At 37.7% G+C, this 22177-nt stretch overlaps 1 protein-coding gene across 3 annotated transcripts in view; it reads left to right on the top strand.

Moving 5' to 3' along the window:
* LOC149805478 (uncharacterized) overlaps nucleotides 1-19470 on the top strand; it is a 38236-nt gene extending 18766 nt beyond the window's left edge. For 2 of the 3 annotated variants that reach the window (XM_089950067.1, XM_089950069.1), the window contains exon 2: nucleotides 17568-19470. In XM_089950067.1, the coding sequence (XP_089806193.1) occupies nucleotides 17568-18799 (1232 nt within the window). In that variant the 3' untranslated portion in view covers nucleotides 18800-19470. Of the gene's footprint in view, nucleotides 1-15653; nucleotides 15827-17567 lie in introns of those variants that run through there. The other variant, XM_089950068.1, reaches the window with a different exon arrangement.
* The last annotated feature ends 2707 nt before the right edge of the window (nucleotides 19471-22177 follow it).

The following is a 22177-nucleotide window of genomic DNA, read 5'->3' as shown; positions in this document are numbered from 1 at the left end:
TTCAGTAAAAACAGACAGCCAAACCAAGCGCTGCAACTTGAAGTTCTCGAAAATTGCACAGTCTCAGACAACAAAAAAAATCGTAGACCAGCCCCTGAACCAAGCGCTTTTTTTGTTGACACTCTTGTACTTATAATTAAAAAAAAATGAATATTTTATTTTAGAGAATAATATTATTAGGATTGACCATTGATAACGTACATGCTGTTCACCCATTGGGAAAACAAACGATGACCTGCTTACTCATATATATATATATATATATATATATATATATATATATATATATATATATATATATATATATATATATTATTTTTCGTAATGAAAAAATCCCGCTCCGGTGGCTTTATGGTTAGAGCGTACGCCTCGGATGCGGGTTCGAAACCCGGCCGAGTCATACCAAAGACTTGTAAAAATGGTACATGCAGCTGGCTCGCTAGGCACTCAGCATTTAAGAACTGAGTATTAGGAATGGTCGGCCTGATGTCAGGGTAATGTGACTGGGTGGGACATAATGATGCATTTCTGCGGCATAATGCCCCAGTGCTCGACATCACTATAAACTGAGATATGGCTGAAAATTTGTTAAAGCTACGTTAAAAATCCAACACACACAGGCACTCTTTTTGAAAAATATAATTGATACATGACTCATCATATAGTGCAATTGTCATTAAAACTGGACCAGAAATATCAAGGTTACACTGATTTAAAATTGTTTACATTAGAAAGTAAAAAGTTCCTAGAGGACCTACTCAGTTAAACAAGTACTTGTCCAAAATACCCAGCCTTTTCCAGTCCAAGTGTGATCATGTAATTGAAATGGTTAACACTTCATTGGAATCTCTCCCGAGTTCGGCATGTTTGACAGCTATCTAGATGTGTCCGAGAGGGTTAGAGAGGTGATAATCGACGTAAGTTCTCTCGAGTTATACATGTTTGACAGCTATCTAGATGTGTCTGAGAGGGTTAGAGAGGTGAGAATCGACTTAAGTTCTCTCGAGGTCAGTTTCTCAGTGGCGAGACGAAACGCTCTTATTGTTACATGCTAATTTTTCGAATGTATGTCGAAGTTAATAAGGTGAAAGATTCAGTCGTATTTTTAACTCACTTGGCCTTAAGGTGCAGTGAGCTTAGGTATATGTCCCTATGTCTGTCGTGTGTCCGTCCGTCAACAATTTTTTGTTACCACTCTAGTGGCATTGTAATTGATCCTGATTTGATTAAACATATAATTGCATGCAAGGGTTCTCTCCAACGAATGAAATCAGACACATGCGTGAGCGTGGCTTGAAGTATATTGTTTTCTCCTATTCTCTACATCTTTAGAAAGAAATTTTACCAGGGTATTGCAATATAAGTAAATCAACGTGAGATCAAGTTTGGGAGACACTGTACATAGGATGTGTTCTTACACTACCACATAGCACTTCTTAGTGAAATGGTCAGCTGTTGGATAAACAAATGAGTAAAATGAGGCCTATCTTTTTATACGCAGAGCAGTTTTAAATGAAAGAAAAACATTATTGTGCTATTAAATTCAGTACAAGACTGCTATAATCTTGGAAGACAAGACGGTCTTGTCATTCTTTAAAACATTATAGCAGGATATGTCGCATTGTTATATCCTCATTTAGGTCCCAAACCAGTTGACAGCTATTCTGTTTAGGTCCCAAACCATTTGACAGCTATTTTGTTTTGGAATAACCCAGAAATGAATGTCAATTGCGTATGTGCATTTGTCTTATCATGCCCAACACGCATGTACATGGTTATGTGGTAAAGATCTCGATAGTTTTCAAGCCTGGCCCAATGCTAAAGTTCCTTGGGGTATGGATAAACCCCGGTACCAATTTCAGTTTTATGTATAAATTTGTTCTTTCATGTCCACATCATGTGTATATCTACCACTCCGGTGGCCTAGTGGTGAGAGCGTCCGCCTCGGATACGGGAGGTCGTGGGTTCGATCCCCGGCTGAGTCATACCAAAGACTTACAAAATGGTACTAACAGCTGCCTCGCTTGGCGCACAGCATTAAGAGGTTAGTGTCAGGACTGGTCGGCCTGGTGTCAGGATAATGTGACTGGGTGGGACATCATGCTACATGTCTGCGGCATGATGCCCCAGTGCTAGACATCACTATAAACTGTCACACTGCAGACAATGTAGCGATATGAAAAATTGTTAAAGCTACGTTAAAAATCCAAATCACCCACCCTCCACATCCCACCCCCACACATACATGTATATATGGGTATAGGGTCAGGATCTTAATAGTTTATGTGCTATGACCTGGGGGTGGATCCGTCATGTAGCATCACAGAGGGAATCCAGTCGATGTATGTTTATACCTGGGTCATTAATATACATATTCTCCGATATATGAGACTTATACAGCTTGGGACGTATTTGAAGTACATGTAAAATGACACCTAACTACACTTAGGGGAGTGATCAGTATTCCAACAAGTGTTGGGAAGGTTACACTCATAGGTATCATTGAGACTGGTTTATGTGTCAAGCTTTAACGGTGTAGAAGGAGTTCAATGATTTAACAGACGTAATAACTTTGACCGTAATCTCGTGTATGTGCACCCTCTCTCTTTCATTTTCTAATGGGCAGAAATAATTGTTAGGGACATCTGAAGAACTGTTCTTGCCGAAATAGCTAATAATGTGACACTGCAATAGTAGTTTTTGCGATCGATACATTTTCAAGTGTTTTATAAGTGAAATACTTCAAACCTTCGCGTGGTTTGCTAATATGATTGACGAGATTTATTGGGTCACATTTGACAGAGAACAATGGTAAAGTCACATCCATGTACTCACGGAGAGCTGTGGTAAAATCACATCTGCTTACTGAAAGAGCTGTGGTAGCTTAGTTGTCCTTGGGGATATGCGCGCATGTCCATTTTTCTTGGCATGATCAAGCCAATGTGTTAAACGTGTCTTTAAAACCAACAAAACAAACAAACAGTATACCCAACAGCCAGCAGATAGCCTGCCGTGTTCAGGATCCAAGGTTCAATAGTGTATTTGCACATTGTTCATTACATGTTATGTGGATTCAATCAATAGAATAATCAAAAACTTACTTTGTGTGGATATATATACTCGTAGAGATTTCCCCAAATGTTTGCTATCAAAAATTAGCTGGAGAATGACCCCATCAAGGTCGGCTCAGCATGACTCCAGTCTACTCCCCACACCAGCCAAGAACTGTCACTCATTGTTAATAGGTGCCTGCATCAGAGGATGTGTTGGAACTACTGACATACATTAAACGTAATACAAGAACAGCATTTATGCATTGTCCATCATATATATTTAATCATGTTTAATACCATTTATTAGTAAATTCTGTGTAAACCATTGATATTTACTTTTCTTAGAAAGAAATTTACAGTTAGCATAAACTTAAATTGCCAGCTCTTTCAATCAAAACTGATCGGAAAGTATTTTTCATGAGAGTTTCATTAGTTTCATGAGTTTCCTTATTCGAGGCAGTATAAATTTTTTTTTCTACTCATAAAAAGTAAAATATATTTTACATATATTGTATCTGAAACAATATTATACTGATTTAAATCAGCATAATTATTCAGTGTGTCTTTTAAGTTCGTGAAAATAAAGCAACATAAATTTGAATAGATGAAAAAAATGGAAATTAAACCGACTACCCAAAATGCCGTTCTGCCTGTTAACCAAAACATGTTGGATCATTGTTCTTTAGTCTATCAAAAAGAAGTCAGCTATTTTTGAATCTAGTAGAAACCTTTCTTTATACCAAACGTATTCAAACACTGAATTTGGAGTCGGGCAATGACTGAAATTATATATACTTTCTGAGAGCATACATCAATATGGCCACTCCCTCCTCGACTTCATTCTAATTCTAATTTAAATACATGTATTTAAATTATAATATCATAATATCTGACACAAACGCTTCAGATTCAACTGAAACCATACACACACACGTACACTACATGTTGTATTAGCTTAAGGGTAAAGATGAACAGTGGGAACAAAAACATGATGAATGAAAATATTACTCTCTGTGTGTGTGTGTGTGTGTTTGTGCTTCAGAGACCCCCAAATTTTAATTTGACCCCAGTTTTGACACCAAAGTTTTTTTAAATTCAACCTGACCCCCAATTCTGACACAAAGGGGACTTTTGACTCTCAGTCTTTCAGCCCTAGATCATACACTGGTACACACACACACACACACATATATATATATATATATATATATATATATATATATATATATATATATATATATATATATATATATATATATATATATATATTCTGCTTTAATTCCGGTTGCAAGATAACAAACCCAATCTGGCTGAGCTAGCTGTGCTTCACCTTTCTTTTCTTGCTGCCCGATTTCTCAGAACTACATATCCTTTGTCTGATGTAAAATGAGACCGTACTGGGATAGCAAACTGTATCTCCTTGTGATGCTTGGGATGTGGATGGACTGAGATAATACCCAGTATCGCTTTCTAGAAAGATATCGTTCATGATTCAAAGTTCTCTCACATGACCAGTCAGAAAATTGCTGATCGTTTTATTTTTCCCTTCACGGTTTTAATGACTGCAGGTTTCCTAATATTTTCTGTACTGATAATCTCACCGTCAGCTTTTGAGTAGTAGATGTTAGTTTTATTTTCTTTGGTTCTCTTTGCCCTGGTCATGGATTTTAGGTTATCGGGGGTGAAATAATACTTCTCTTCACATATAACAACGTGTGATGCAAAAGGGAATTCTTTCAGCAACACCCTAAAAACTCATTATTCTACGTACTGCAGATATTGAAGCCCAGATACGCTAAATGCTTTAAATTTGACCCCAGCAAACTCTGCTAGGATTGTGGCTGCCCTTTGGGAGATATGTGTTGGGATTGTCTTCTCTTCAAGTAGAATTAAGCTTGCGTCCTTCTTTTGAAATTATTTTCATCTGTATTAAATTCAATGAAAAGCGAAACACCTTTGGACATTGAAACGTTTCCTTTAGTGCACTCAGGTATAACAACAGCTTGATAAGTATTCATCTCTGATGTGGCATGCTTGTTGAATTTTTCAAGCTTCAGTAGCATTTTCTTTCTGTTTTCTTGTTTTGCAATTACATCCGTCTTCTGAGGTTTAAATTTTGCACGTGTGACGGCAACACACTTTCCAGCTTTCACACGTTGTTTTAGAAACTTGGGCGCATCAATATTGGCAAGGCTTGATCAGTAACAAAAAACAAGCTCTGTTGACATACGTATCTTTTGATGAGATAGTTTCCAATTTGCAAAGTTTTTCTGTCCAAGACACATTGAGACAAAGGTGTGGACTTGAATTCATATATATTCTGTGATACCTGATCTTCATGTGTGGGTAGGGCTTCTCACTTAGAATCATTCTTATGGCTGGTATTACATGTTGCAGATCTCTCCCAGTCACATATTTTCCAAGCAACTGCTCATGCTTATATAATTCATCTTCCTCTTTGACTATACATTTTTGTGTTACTTTTTAAAACCGATTCTTCTGCACTTAGCAGTATATCTATCACTGACATTCTTGGAACAATAGCTTCTAAAGCTGCTGGTGGTCTGAATGCTTTCAAGGCATTGCGATGATCCTTTTCACGTTGCGAATCCAGACTAAAGTTAGTGTCACTTCCACGATGTGTTGTTGCGAAAAGTGAGGCTTTGAGTTGCTGGTGAAAATATCCAGCGCTAAAATGTTCACATAGAAGATGGATAGAAAATTTGCCATATGACGAAACACCATTTATAAATACAAGTGGTAAGGATGCTTTGACTGTGGAAAGTAGCAGATTATGTCCACGAGTTCCACCAATTCTCTCAGCTATCGACAGTCCAACAATTTCATCACACTGCCTCATCAATTCTACATGAAGCAGAAAGGTTCCATTGCTACCACAAGCTGGGTTAATGAATTTAAGATATTTTCCACCCCGCCGTTTGCCTTCAAGATCATCTGAGGACACTGCTGCAATGTGTTCTGTCAGAGATTTTGCTGTAGGTGGCTCAAGACACTTAACGAATCTTACGAAGATTGCCAAATGGAGAGTTAAAAACAGTCTTCGGATATTTTTATTGCTGTTTCAATACGTGTAATGGTAACTAATTTAGTCCACCCTGTTTCGTCCTCATCATCCTGAAGAAATTTCAGGAGATGGAATAAGCCACGTGTTTTATAAGCACTAAACAAGTCGGGAATCTTGGATTTCATGAGGTGTAGAACAGGCAATTCTGGAAGGAATTTTCTGAACTTCACATTTTCTTCCACGAGAATGAATAAATTTGATGCAATTTCTTGTCGTGATCAAATAAAATACGTTTTTTTCTCTCACTTTGTTCTTGAACTGTCCACATTTTACAAGAAAGTCATCAAGGGTTTCTTTTAGTTTCCATTTATAGTCATCTTTTCCAGTTGCTGGAGGTGGGTTTTTGCAGAGAAGGCATGGTGGTTGATATTTCTTAAATGGCATGGGTTTTATTGACTTTGATGGTTCGTTACGTTCTTCTGCTAAGTGCTATTTTTTATTACTTCAGAGAGACTGTGATCTTGGTCACATGTTTTACTGCCTTCAGTAGATATTTCATGATCTTCAGAAAGGTTTAGGCAAGAAATTGTTGAAATAGATAGCGAACCGTTTACATGAACCGTCCAGTCTTCAGGTTGCATAATTGACGTATGAGGCATGACCTTTCAGGGTCAACTTGGTAGAGAAGAATTGCTCGTGTTTGTCATAGGAATGCTTTTAAGAATCAAAGCGCATTTATTCAAAAGTTCTTCTGCTTCTAGTTCATCAATATCATCTTCAGTGGTGTTTGTAGAGAACAAAGACACTCTTTGTGGCAGGGAAGAAACCTCTTTGATTCTAGACAGCTGAGCTACACTATGAGCGAAAATATCCGAGAGTTCGTGTGAATGGTCAAGGTACCTTTTTTAAGTCATCTAATTCAGTAGGCTGCTCATCACTACATGACTGATCTACACCTTTGGTGGCTGATTATGTGGGATCTTCCGTAATGCTTAGATCTTCGAATGTGTTCTTTATTGAGGAGATCTCATTGCCTTTGATGTCAATGGTAGACCGTTCTGCTGCACCATTAAGTAGATCTTGCAATGTAGATGAAGCTGTGATGATAGTGCATAAATCCCAAAATATGTGTTGGCTGTTTCTTTCTCAGATAGGTTGAATATGCATCTCGCCATATCATTCTTGTTCAGTACTATCCGATCTTTACAACCACATTTTGGATCACCTTCGCATTCTTCCAGATGCCAGTCTTTTGTTACCTCGTTGTCTTGTGGAAGCCTTTTCACTGTAATCACTAGTGTGCATATCTATGTTGTGTGGCGTGAGCCATGATAAGGATCTGCTCTTTTCTGCAGCCTGACAAGGTTGTCAAGAAACAAAATCAAGTGGCTTTCGCATAAGCTGACCAGATGCTGATCAGAAGCAACACTGGTCACTGATTTGTGTAGCAAGGGATGTTTTCGTATACAACATTCAAAGTAACATTTCTTTGGTTCAGCCAGATGCTTCAGCCACTTTTCAGCTGCACGAATAGCACAGTCCTGTGTTATGGAAAGTACCCATGCTACATTATGATGATAGTTAGAATTGATGTATTTATTTCCTGGGTAATACGAACATCCTTATTGTAGGTGTTCAGTATGGTATCATAAATTGTTTGAAGGCGTCTAATATTGCTGGCAATGAAATTGGTCTGATCGGAACCTTTATGCTTCATGTAGAATTAATGAGGCATTGTGATGAAATTGTTCGACTGTAGATAGCTGAGAGTTGATCCTCACTCGGACATCTTGAAAATATTGTTAGTACTACTTCTCCTGAATGGTTGGAATATTGACATGAGTGTTGTACCAAAAGACTTCTTATCATGCCAGGTTTGTCCTAAATGATAGTGAGACCGATCTGCTGTCCAAAATGGCCGCCACATCAGTCTTCTTGAAAATCTTTGTATTGCGTCTCCTCCTAAGCTGAACGTCATAGTGACATGGGGTTTTCAGCAGAATACGTTTTATGATGTCTCGTTTGACCCAAGTAAAAATCATGACGATCTGATGTCCAAAATGGGTGACACAAGAGCCATCCTGAAAATCTTATAACTTGTCTTGAATGAATGATCATTTCAGCTTGGGGTCACTGAAAGACTTGTCATGAATGAAAATGGTACCGATCTGACTTTCAGCATGACTGTCACAATGTCCATCTTGAAATATGATAATTTGCTGTTTCTCCTCGTTGGCTGGTGATATCGATATTGTAGTTGCACCAAAGACTAATCATGATTTCGTCGTAAATGAAAATTGTGTCCAGTATTGCCATCACGGAAGTCATCTCGAGAATCTTCTTATCGTTACGTATTGTTACTTAAACACAAAACTACAACATTAGATACAATTTGTGAAACCAACCACGGTATTTTTTTTATAGTCGTTGTCATAAACCAGTCCTAGATTGTGTTTGTTTTGATCCTGAGTACAGGTATCTTTTTTTTTCGGTTTAGTCGTTGCTACATGTATAAAGCAATCCGATGCGACGTTTCCGACTGTGTTTTTCTTGTAGCTTGGGTATCAATGCCCTTTCTTGATAGTAATAGGAGCAGGTGTTTAGCACGTGTTCGAATGTTTCCGCACTCGTACATTGGGGTCAGTTTGCATTTGTTACCCACTTTTTAAATTATTTCCTGGATATGCTGCCAATAGGATTCTGCCTGTTCTTATCATGTTGATCATAGATACATCGTATGGATGTTAAAAGGTGGAGTATTTTTGTTCACTAATTGCTTTTTTTTCTGTAGTTGTCTGGTTGTAGTCAACTTGTCCCACTATTCTTGCCATTTTGCGTGTATTTTCATCCGTTAGTTGCTACTTTCTTCTGTGACACTGTGGACGATGTTTGTTTTTAGCCACGGGCTCATTGAGATTGGTTCTTTCCTTAGCGTCTGCTTTTTCGCGTTTCCCGGAATTTGTATGTGGGTTGGATCCATATGAATTCCCTATTTTTGTTGGTTTACCGTATTTGTGGGAGTAGAGTTCTTACCTGATTTATCATGTTAGGTTTACTCGTTGATTGGTGGGATGCCAAGGATTGGAGGACACTAAGAAGTCGCTCTTTAATACTGCTTCCGTTATTTGGTTGGCATTGACGTAATTAAGCGCTGCCATCACCATGAATTCTACAGTGTATATTGCACACTTGTTTGGTAGTTGTTTTTTTCCAAACAAGATTGCCAATTTTTGTTTTGTTGGTTCAGACTAAGAAGTGAATCCTGTGTTCCGAAATGTATTCTATTTTGTTTTATTACCTCTCCTCCAGTGGGGCTGTACCTTCTTACAATATTTTCGGTTTATTTGGCTTTCGTTATCAAGAGTGTGATCGCCCTTTGTGTTGTTGCCCGGATCGAGTAAATATTAATATAAAGTATGAAACTTATAGATGGAATAAATAGAGATCTGAGCAGATATATAAGATAGAATGACAAGAGCCCCCCCCCCCCCGTACATGAAATAAAACAATTTAATCAATTGCATAAACAACTGTCATAATACGTTACACTAGGAAGGTACGTTTCTCTTTTGAAATAAATCATTCACCGAATTTCAGACATAAATATGCTTATATAAATAGCCGATCTGTTTTGAATGATATAATTGGTTCATCATAGAATCGAGTGGACAGTCGAAGTCATTGCCTCGTACACCTTCATAACCTGCCTATTTCTGGTTCACTCCAACTTCACTGTGGTTGTTATTATTGGTCCCTTCGCATCTTTCTTCTCCAAACCCTCTATTGTCTCGCCTCCTGCGGCCCTCAAACTTTATGTGGGTAGGTGGATACGTAAGTACGTATATACTTGGATAAATAGGTACGTGGATACGTAAGTTGAGATATTTCCTCTTTCAGAATAAATAGAGAAGCAACCTAAATCTTCAGATATTATACTGGGAATACATTATTACTCCCCACTCGTTATATCGGAATTCAAACAGATACCAAAGGTTATCTGGTCAAACCAAACATGGCAGACCATAAACACACATAGTTTCGTAAGGTTAATGTACTTCCTATCGGATATTTCACCACTGACTCACATTAACATCACACGAGACATAACAGTTCCGTTCTCGTCTCAGTTACACAAATGAATGAATGAAATTCATTACATGTCTTAACTATGTTATTTTCAGCGAATGCACACATTCAGGTCTCTAGCATACATGAAATCTCACTTCATGGCTTACAGCGTTAATTTCAGTCAATACGCGCTCAAGTCTTTTTCATACGTGAAATCATCTAAGATCGGAGAATTCACAAAGATTCTCGTAACTCATATCGACAAAAATAATACAAGAAATTCTTAGAATACCTGATTCCTATAACAATCAAGACGACAAATTCAAACAATTCGTCAAATTTATTTAAAGAAGATCATTGTACGAATTCAGATAGATGAACTCAAACGTAGTTTTACTCATATCAAGAAAATTTATCTTCATATTTAAACAAATAAATTCATGCGAATATAAGCAAATAAATTCAAGCAATTCATTATACTGGTGTCGACGAATTACATGAGATTGACGCATATACCTTGTGGTTTCAAGCTTTGCTCGCTTCTACCGCCAGAATTGTGTCCGTCGACTTTCCAGACATCCGGTCTCTCAGGCGAATGTTTTACCAGAGAATTTCTTCCAAATTCAGTCTCAGGCTCACATTATTTTCCTCTTGCAGGAAAACGTAGACTGACTAAATTTTGCTATGGGTCATATAAAAACCTAGAAATTTCGTGTGGGAAATACGCCCCTTATTTAGCGTAACAAATAAGGATTAAATATGTCTACCGCCTTTTATAATAAGAGCCAAAATTGCGGTCAGCCTGACTTCTAGATTTCCAAATAACTGATTCTGGACAATCTCAACTCTGACATTTTCAGTACAAAGATCGAAGTTAACCTTTTTCTTCCAGTCTGTTTGACTGCTAAATAAACGAAGGCTTTATTAAGAATCACTTCCTCTCACGACACAGGCATTAAAATCATTGCAGTATAGCGATTTAACACGCACCTGTCCCCATATATATATATATATATATATATATATATATATATATATATATATATATATATATGATAAAAAAGGCAGTTTGTTTATCCCATAGGCTCCTAATGGAATTGTAGTTTCTTCCCTTTAGGATGACAACATCTGCTGCTGCTTTATTAGGGGAGAAATTAGCGCGCCTTCGGATTTTATACACACTGGTACCACGTGACCTATCATGTTACCCGGCTAGTCTGTTGATTACTGAATCATCTATTACTAATACGGGAATACTTATAAAAAGGGCCAACTTAAGATGTAGGGGGAGAATGATTACAATAGTTATTGGAAAAAAAAATTTGCAGGTCATTCGGACTTGCCTTCCTTCATGAAAGCGGATCATGCATATATAGAAGATACTGGCAAGAAATTTATATTGGTAGCAGAAATACATTTTTCAAACTGATGCGTTTATTTTGGGGTCATCGTATTTATTATTAGCATGTGCATTGGTTAGCATTGCAATAATTGTCATGCTGCTTGTGTTATTCTCTTAATATGATGGAATTTGCACAAATTGCATGTTGCAACTCAATTGTCCGTGGTCCGTTCAGCACATGATGTTGTTAGCGCAACTAATCTTACCGTTTTATAACGATTGCCGTTGAACTTGGTAATACTAAGATCACGTAAAAATGCGTATATCGACAAAGGAAGATGCTGCAACAAATTTGTTAAGTGATAATCCTTTTTTGTCATGTAGCTTAGTGCAGTATATGGCAGAATCTTGTTAGCGCAGTTGGGGATGGATTACCATGAAATACGGTAAATATTACAGCATTGTCTCAAGATGAGCAGCATATCCACAAATCACTCTGTTCTCACAATTTTTATACGCGCGCCATAAGACGAAGCGTGTTATGTTAACATGTAGCTTGTCGGTCCGTCTGTCTATTACCAATCTGATATCAGCACAATAAAGATATTTTGAGCACAATCTACAGTTACCAAACTTTGTTGATGGCTTACACTTCATGTACGAAATAACCATATCAGTTTTGAGGATAAAAGATCAAAGGTCAGTGTCACTGTGATTGAGGGAATAACATGGTTTCCGCACAAAAAATAAGTTTGGGATAAAGAATTATATCGACTTTGAGACCGAACAGTCAGAGGTCAATGCCACTTTGACTGAAAGAAGAACAAGAGGTTCTGCACAGTTAACTTCAGTTCTTCACCATCCGCTGTCTACTAAACTTTGCGAAAAGCTTCCAATTTGGGTAAGAAAAACACATTATCGAAAATGGGGTTAAAAAGTAGAAGCTCAAGGTCACTGTGACTGATAGAACTACAATAGTTTCCACACACACAAAAAACATTAGTTCAAACCAGGGCCGGCGCCAGACCCGGCCAGACTATCTGGCGCCCTAGGCAGTGTTAGATTCTGCCCCCCCCCCCCGGAAATAACAATTTCCAAATTTATAAACAATAAAAAATTAAAAATGCGCCCCCCGAAATCAGCGCCCTAGGCGGCTGCCTAGTTTGCCTATATGGTAGCGCCGGCCCTGGTTCTAACAAATATACGTGAACTAAACTCGTAGATGTACTTCCACTTGGAGTAATAAGGGAGGTGCCCATTGATTTTGAGATCAGAGGTCAAGGTCACAGAGTAAAAGGAGAAAAATGGTTTCTGCACTATCGCATTAATTCCGCATGACAAACCAGGACATACTTCTATAGATGGATTTCACTTGCGATAAGGAAGAATAATATGAGTTATCTACACAGGATTTTTAACCATGGGGATAGTGTATAATGTTACGTTCACAGTAAGCTTGCTTCATACCACTCTGGGGCCATGTTCCAGGTTCGATTATGAACAAAACTACAGGTAAAGGTTCAAGGACGAGGTCAAATATGAGCGAGATACACGTAATACATACATATTAATGATGTGATCTTGTGATTAACTGAATCGGTTAGCGCTGTAAATGCCATGTTTTTGATGAGGTTTCATTGTTAAGATTTTCCGACAAGTTTGATAATGAGCGAGATACTCGCATAACAGTGAGATGATTTTAGATCTGATTGGCTGAGCAAGCTACCATTCTGGAAGCCATATTTATGATCCGACTTTGATTACACTTGTAATACTGGCTTATACCATCAAGACATGAGAGAGAGAGAGAGAGAGAGAGAGAGAGTACAGCCGTCCTCTATAGTAGGACACCGCTAAAACCTAAAACGTATACAGGTTAGCTGTCACAGAATACTTCCACGGTTTATAATCGACGGACCAGATTTCGTTTTCTTTTTTAGTGGGGTTGGGCGGTGATCAAACGATGGGGCGGTGCAGTACATACAACATACAATTTTTGTACATGTAAAGCTTTACAGTGGTTATAAAATTGAAAGCTAATTTGTATGTTTTTCGACAGTTCGCTCCAGTTTTCTTGTCTACGCATTTATCAGTATATGAATAATTCATATGATATCTCGTGTCTACATGCTATAATTTATGTATCTGGGAAACCCGAAACCACTGCAGAGTTAGTACTTGCCGATTTAAGTTCACGTACCTTTCTGAATTACTCAGCACCGTTATTCAACAGGAAATTAGAAATTTGAATAATTGTTTTGCTATATAATAAACAGAAAATTTAAAAAAATAAAATAAATGTATAAATAAATTTCAAAATATAGTAACAGCATGGTTTGGTAAATATTAAAGCAATTTTCGCGATCTGTTTGAACTAGTAAGAGAGCAATCCAGATGTTCTTCTCATCCTCGTGTTTTTGATTGAGCAAATAATGTTGGTTACTACGCAAAAAGCCATACAATTATCTGCATTATACTCTTAAAATTGGACAGTTCAGAAGCAGGAACAGTGTGTAGGATATGACACATGATACTCATTCCAAAAATGCAAAATAGCAACCTTAAAACCAGGAATGACATCCAAGACATTTCTCTAAAGATATTGCAATTCCTGGATTGTAATGTTATAATTTCAAAAGACATTCTTAGCATCGCTTGCATTTTAGTGACGCGAGTTGAACTTAAGTCCCTACTTATAAAAGCTCAGTTATAAATTTACACACCACAACTTGTATGCTGTTCAAAAGGTCAACGGTCTCAATAAAGACCATTGGCAAAATTCAATTAATGATGGTCTGCCAAGGGTCACGGGTTTTACACTCACCCACGTCTGCCCGGTTTGGCTGCCTTGACATAATATATTGCCTGTAATGTGTTGAAAGCAGCGTTAAAAACCAATCAACTGACCAACCGATGTACCAACTGACCAACCGATAGTCAACCATATTTTCAGCAGCTAACAAGATTTACTGATGCTTATTCCTTACTATTCGTCTCAGTATGTCAATGATGTGACCTTTTTAAATTGTTATAAGAAGACCTGAAAGAAAGAGGAACATCATTAAACCTCAAGTAGTTGCATTTCTCTTTCACTTTTAAATACTGATTCCCATGCTAAGAAAATATGCTTGGCGAATCTTTTTATACCTCCAACATATTCGTCCGTCTGTACGTTACCAATTCGTTTTCCGCAAAATAACTTAAGTTGTCCATGATCTACAGTTACCAAACATTGTGGATGGCTTGCACTTGGAGTAAGGAGAAACCCTTTCGATTTTTGGACTTCAAAGGTCAAGGTCATTGTGATTGAAAGATGAAAAATTGTTTCTGCACAATAACATGTATTCTCTGTCGAATGTGATTAACAAACTTTTTGGATGGCTTGCACCTGGTGTCAGGAAGAAACCTTTCGATTTTGGAAAGCAAAGATCAAGTACACTTTAAATGAAAGAAGACATGTGATTTCCGAACAATAAAAACATGAATCTGTATGACATACGTCAACCTTGATGTTGTGGATGGTTTGGACTTGAGAGAAGGAACAAGGCAATTTACTTTATTGTCAAAGTTCAGGGTTTCTAAATAAAATAAGGACAACGGTTTCCACGCAATCACATTAGTTTTACATCACATGCGTGGCCCAGACTTTGTGGATAGCTTACACTTAGAGTAAGAAAGAGGCTTATTTATTTAGGGGTCAAAAGTCCAATGGTAAGATCACGATGACTGAATGTTGATGGGCAAAAAATTTCAGTTATCGACAACATAATCTTTAAAAGTGGGACGCCGGTCTGAAGTGCTCGCCTTTACTTATCACTGCATCTCACCTCTGTCCGCATGGGTTCAAGCTCAGCCTCGGTCAACTGTGTATATGAGAAAGCTTTCCTGTATCTTCCCATGGGGTTTTCCCGGGTTTTTCCTCCACCTGGCTGATATGTATCGTGTGCTGAAAAATGGAGTTAAACCCACAATAATATCTTTAAAAGCTCTAAGCACTTTACAGTATTTGTTAGCAAATAAGGACATGTACATAGATAAGATTACAAAAACAAACACTGAAGTTATGAGCTTAAGCATACTGAAGATAATAAAGGTCTGGAAATCTAACCATGTGATAGGTGAACTTTTAGAGCACCTTTAAATGACATCACAGTGACACTGTGTCTAAGTTCAAGTCGCCATTCGTTCCAGGTTGGGGCTCATACGCAAAAACTGGGGGACGAGAACGACCCTCGGTAAAGGCGAACAGAGTCGATTTCTGTGCGTATCTGGACAAATGATCGGCTTGGGCAACTATTTAACCTGAATCACCCTAGTCCATTATGTATTTTATGTACGGTACGTATATTGCCACATTATTGGGTCACGCGGAAAGTTAATGTGAAAATAAGCTTCGTTTTACGCGTCAGAATAATGCAGGTGATTGAGCAGAATTTATTTACTTGAAGGAATTTTACTCAGGATTCACTGGCGATAAAGGAGAGTTGTGGATTGCCTCCTTTAGATTGCCTCCGTAACTTGAGCCCTCTGCGGGCTCTGATATGTAAATTGGGCCAGATGCGCAACTCCCTTATTTCGTTAACGCGACTAATGATGATAGAGATGCGGTGATGCTGTGGTTAGCATGATGAACTCACAACTGAAACGGTGCAGGTTCGCATCTGACCATCTGCTCAGTTCGAGCCAGTTATTGTTGTGTGGGTGTTTTTGTTTTGCAGTATTGTGACAAGAGTCGGTCACTAAGATATATTGCACTGTTAAGTTATTGATATTTAATTTTGTAAACTTATCCTTGGTTCTTTTGTTAAAGAATTGTTATTTTTAAATATTTTTATGCTTTGTTTTTGTTTTATTTTTTTTTTATTTTTTTTTTTTGTTGGGGGTGGGTGTACTTCAGATTCCTGCATTTCTGACATGAGTTTCTTTTCAGGGCCCTCATTCTGACATATTGAGAGGCTCTCACTTTTAAATATTGGAGGCTATAGCGGAGTAAATATTCTGTTACCTTGGATGAAACTCTGGTATGTAGGACTGAGCCGTTAGCAAGGGTAACATTCGTTACTATCGGCGCCAGTATCAGTAGCAGACTATTATGAAGGTCATATTGATACGTTCGGAATCGTTATGGTTAAGCGATAGTTACTGCCTGGAATCTCGGTATATGATTTTACTCCTTTTACAACCGGTATCAACTTGGTCCGTGAAGTAATTTTTAGCTCTGCTGGTCATAGACCAGAAGTGCTTATGGGAGTTGTCTGTTGTCTGTCGTCTGTCATCTGCCTTCCGTCACTCCGTTATCACACTTTTATCGCTATTCCTTCTAAACTACTTGGAGGATGCCTGAAGATCACACACACGTTCATCCCATAGTTTGTTTGTTCCTAAATAAAATGGTGCCTCTCACACTTCCAATATGGTCGACACGATAGCCTTTTCGCAAACGTTATCGCTACTTCTCATAACCAGACGGTCCTATCAACATAGAGTTTTCACTAAATTACTTTTTTGCGGTCTGTTCGTACTTACGAAAATGGCTCCGGCTTGATTCCAATATGGCTGCAACAGCGGCCATCTTGGAATCAAGTTATGGTTACTCCTCCTAAATGGGAAGACATATTGACATGTTTTTGTTGTTTTTTGTGCTAGAAAACGTAGTATGATGTCTTCTTGGTCATAGATGAAAGTGGTGCTGATCTGGTATTTAGTATGGCTGCCACAGTAGCCCAAAATTGTGCCAATCTAACATTCGTTATTTCCAGCACAGCCGCTAGTTTGAACGTCTTATTATCGCTGAAGAATATCAGAGACAGATTTAGGCAGATTAAACGAAGAATTATTGTCTTCAATTGCAAGAAAATCTTTTCAGACTTTAGAACATCAGTCCCATATAGGGACTCGTGTTCTCATGATCTAGCACATCGGGAACCATTATATACTATGTAGTCTTCTCGTCTATGGCTCTAGGAATTCAGAGTTTTCTGATCATTTAGATGAAGTAGTTTTGCAACATTCATCCATAATAGAAAACAGGAAGCATTGATTTCTTTAGATTGTATCATTCTTTTCTTCTGGTTTTCAGAGTACCGCCGACAGAACAAACAGAAACTCACACGGAAGAAGATTGATGAAGTTGAAAACGGAGATGGGATGGGCAACTCTTACGGTTCGAGCTTTATGGTGCATTTTGTGTTGATCCTTGTCGTCCTTACTGTTATCAACATTCTGTTTCTTGGGGTATTATTCACCAAGAAAGACCGTAGCATTGCCTGTACGTTGGAGTCAGTGTTGGAAGGTGTCAGTTTGTACATAACGAAGAATGGACTACTGAGTTTTGAGAATTGTTTTCCAGAACCTTGTAGGAAGGCCGGTCTTGATACGAATATTTTGGACACGATAGAAGGTACATTAAAGAAACTTATTTACGATTGTTATACTCGAAAACAGGAACCAAGAATATACTCAACGGATCCAATTATCACTTTATTCACAACATACGCAACACACAACCATTCAGATAGTGAAAAAGATAGAGTTCATCAGAATACATTAATGAACTGGGCAAGCTATGGAAAGAAAGTGCGATTGATTCTCTTCACAAACGAAAGCTCAGCAGAGAAAGAGGCATTTGACATGGGCTGGAACGTCTTGCCCATCACGAATGTAGCAGGCGGTGGAGCACCTGTTCTAAAGACAATGTTCCTCGACGCCATGCAGGCCTTCAACAGTTCTCTCTGGTACGGATACGTAAATGGAGATATTCTATTCACAGAGGAATTAATTGATACTGTAGAGTATATTGTAAAACACTTAAACACCACTAGCAGTATTTTATTGATAGGACAAAGGACAAATGTTGAAGATGAAGTGTTTCATGACGTAACTAGCCAGATAGATTTAAAATCTCTTGCAAAAACAAAAGGAGAGTTGTTTACCATAGATGCAGAAGACTTTTTCATAACCAATACAGCATTCCCATGGGAGAACATTCCTGATGTCGTTGTCGGTCGAGTTGCCTATGACAATTGGTTAGTGAGTCATGCAAGGTGTTCTTTCAACTCTACAGTTGTTGATGTGACTGGTACTGTTTTAGCTTTACATCAAACCACAAAACGGGGTGGAAATCATGAAGGATATAAACACAAAAATGCGATGTATAATGTTGAGTTGTTTAAAAAGCTTTCAATTAAACCCAACTACTTGGCAGGGCTAACAACTTGTGCTGAGTGGAGGACGTACAAGACATTTTGTGACACCATAGAAATTACTACAAGGGATTTATCGTCTGACAAAAATTGCAAATGCAAAAAATGATTACACTGACCTTTTCGAATGAAGTATTGTGTACAAGATATTGTCATCCACTTAAAATCTCCTTAAGGAAGCAATATTTTTGCCCTATGTCTATAAATGTGTACAAAATATTGTCATCCATTTAAAAATGTCATTAAGTGTTATTTTACCCTATAAATGTGTATTCAGAACCTGCAACTACATTATCGTTTAGAGGATCTCAATGGGAAATAATTTTTTTATGACTTTGCATGTAAAACCAGGGACAATTCTAATATATTTTAGAACACAATTAAGATAAGAGATACCAGTTTGAATAGCTAGTGATGAATAATTACTGTCTCTGTTACTTACAAAACTTAGAATGTAAATTAGTTATAGGCAAATCGTGTGAATATACCATCAGGATTTTGTCAGTTTATTTTGGCATATAAAGTTTTATCTTATTTATTTTGGAGCATGGCAGAGACGATTTATGTAAAATAACACATCATGATGCAACATGACTTGCATTTCTTTACAACAATATATGGATTGAAGCGAATAATGTAAGTGTGAGGATACAAGTACATGTAGTTGTTTTAAATTATTTACCATGCATTCCGTACAATATAACCCACTTCTGTTATTTCAAATCACGTAATTGATCTCTCTTTTGATTTATCACGTCATTAAACGATATATATCTGTTAGGTGGTTTTTACATCGTGCGTTATTATTAATCCAGACACCTCAATAGCAAGCAAAATAGTTTTTGACCGGAGGGGTGGATGGGTATAAAGGAATAAAGCTTGACACACTTTTGGCGAAGAACATGACTATGTCGTCCTAATCACAGACTCAATATTTTGGTCAAAGAAACAGTTCCGTTCAAGACGTTCAAACGACAATTTACAGAAAGTATCTTTGATATCTTTGGATACATTTTAAATTATTTGTTTTCACATCGGAGCAATTGCCTTGGTAAGTACTGACAGTTCGACATTTTCTCACGTTCCTGTCCAGGTACGTTCTGGTCATCATGGCGATACTGTTGATATTGATTACACGTTTCAGCACACGTATAACATAAAAGAATCATTAGTTTCCCCCATGAAAATGAGTTGGCAACGCGAGATGGTACAAGTTCTTCAGTGGAAGAATTTCATATTTGATCAAATCTTCGTACTGGCGAATGTTTCCTCGTCGATGTTACCAACATTTTATGATGGCAGGTAGGAAATGAAGCAGATTGACACTTAAAAGGATAAAGTGAACACACGTCGATATATATATATATATATATATATATATATATATATATATATATATATATATAAAATTTGTTTTACTTAAGCGTCGTCGTATTCATGCAGTAAGCGTCTAACATCGGTCCGTCCTCCAAACAAACTTTCGCATGGATTCAAAGGTTCTATATCCACCAGTCTTCGACGATGCCTAGAATCTGTCACGTAGATCCGACTTGGTGTCCTTGACTTTCCAAACTGTTTTGTCTTTATGAACTTCTATTGTACCAGAGTGAAGCCTGTCAAAAGATTGTTTCAGGTCTCGACGAGGATAACGTGTGAAATTCTATAAAATTCGAGCTGTGGAGTGATTAAATCCCGGCTTCTTTTCTCCACCGTTTTAATCTCCTTGTCTTGAGCTTAAACAAGTAATGAACCAACGCAAAGCTTCCTCTGAATATAGACGGCTAACAGGTTGATAGAATTCAGACTATTATGGATAGTTGTGTTCGGGGATGAACTTCTTTTGAAAAACCAGTTCACACCATTGGTAATGGTAGAAACTTTCTTCATGGGAACATTATTCCTGTGGTCGAGAAATAACTCAAAATTGTCCACAACATCGTCGCAAAATGTCAACATCGGACCGACACTATATAAACGTCTCTTTTTCAGAATCAAAGTGTCTGAAGAGTGGTCTTTGGTACGAAACATTTACGATTTCTCGCTGTTCTGTTCGCATACCGTTGGGGACGTATTAATGAACTTGAGGCAAAAGCAGGCACATGACTTGTCGATTTTCTTAGGTACTGAAAAGATGTGGAAAGTTTACTTCAGCTATTTCCGTCATTCCTAACCTTTTGGACATTTTACTCACAATCACAACCAAAACACTCATACAATCTCAAGATCGTACGTTCTTTTTTTTTTTTTTTTGCTTTCTTGCATATGATTTCGGCTCCATTAATGGTTAATGGGTTCATTGTTCTGAAATATATATACGTCGCATCCCGGGAAATTGTGTAGCGTATTGGTGACTGTTCCTGGAACGATATACTTCCTTTTCTCACCAATTGTCGTCCATGGCGTTCAAAACTCACTCAGCAAAGTCAGAAAGTGTATGGGAACCACGAAATATTTTTTGGCGTACCTCTTGAATCACGTTGCAATTCCGAATGTGATCAAATGAAGGTTCATGAATATTTGAATTCCGTTGTCTTGAGAATATTCAATGTAAAATAAAGACAAAGTCTACATGATGGTCCCATTTCTTTGTCTTCCTCTGATCAGTGAAAAATTCATAGGGTTTGTTCTCCTATTCTGAACATAACATTAATGAGCCAACTCGACTACTTGGCCACAAATACTCCTTTATTGTCCTTCAGGTATACAAGATCTAGAAGCTAAACAGCCACGGCATTTCTCTCAACACGGAATACGTTGCTTCCGATTTCTAAATTATTGGTGAAGTTCGTCGTAATAGTAACTGTATCCATGAAATCCTTTGATGCTATTAATAGCATCGAAAAGATTTTGGTGATGATATGTGTGAATTTTATCCAACGAAATTGGTTTCCTCGAGACCTTCATGAATGACACGAAAGTAAACAATTAACGTATAAAGAGGGACGAGCACATGCTGAAGTCTTTTAATTTTAGGAAATCCACTCGCTGGTCTCTTGCGAAATTCATAGTTGTTCTACAAGGAGAGCTGCTTTTTTTCAAGTTGTTGAGGTAAATATGATCTTCTAATCCTCCAGGATCAATTATCAGGTCGCTGTGCGACCATTAACAGTGGTACGTGCGCACACCACTATAATCCAACTAATCAATCTTCTAATTCTCTCCAGTAATCGCTTCCATTCTTGCGTTGTTCTCTGCCTACGTTCGAGCCACCTCGAAGGCACGGGCTAAACACATCTGATCTTGATCGTTCTTAATTTTGAAGGTATTTGTTTTGAATAGACATAAGCTGATCAAATGATAAAAGTTTGCGTCACCGTTGAGTCACAGAGATGAAACATATCAGTTGAAGAATAGCATTTATGTTGTTTATGCCAAACTCGTGTGTCGATTTTTGTTCGTGTCGAATTTTGTAAAAGATTTTGGAAGAAGTTTACTCAACAGGTGTACTAAACTCGATCCAACAGACTGTGGTGAGTGATGAACAGTC

This window comes from Sinohyriopsis cumingii, chromosome 2, assembly GCF_028554795.1.
Source record: "Sinohyriopsis cumingii isolate HCF-2022 chromosome 2, ASM2855479v2, whole genome shotgun sequence".
NCBI lineage: Eukaryota > Metazoa > Mollusca > Bivalvia > Unionida > Unionidae > Sinohyriopsis > Sinohyriopsis cumingii.
This window is presented reverse-complemented; position numbering and strand designations above follow the sequence as displayed.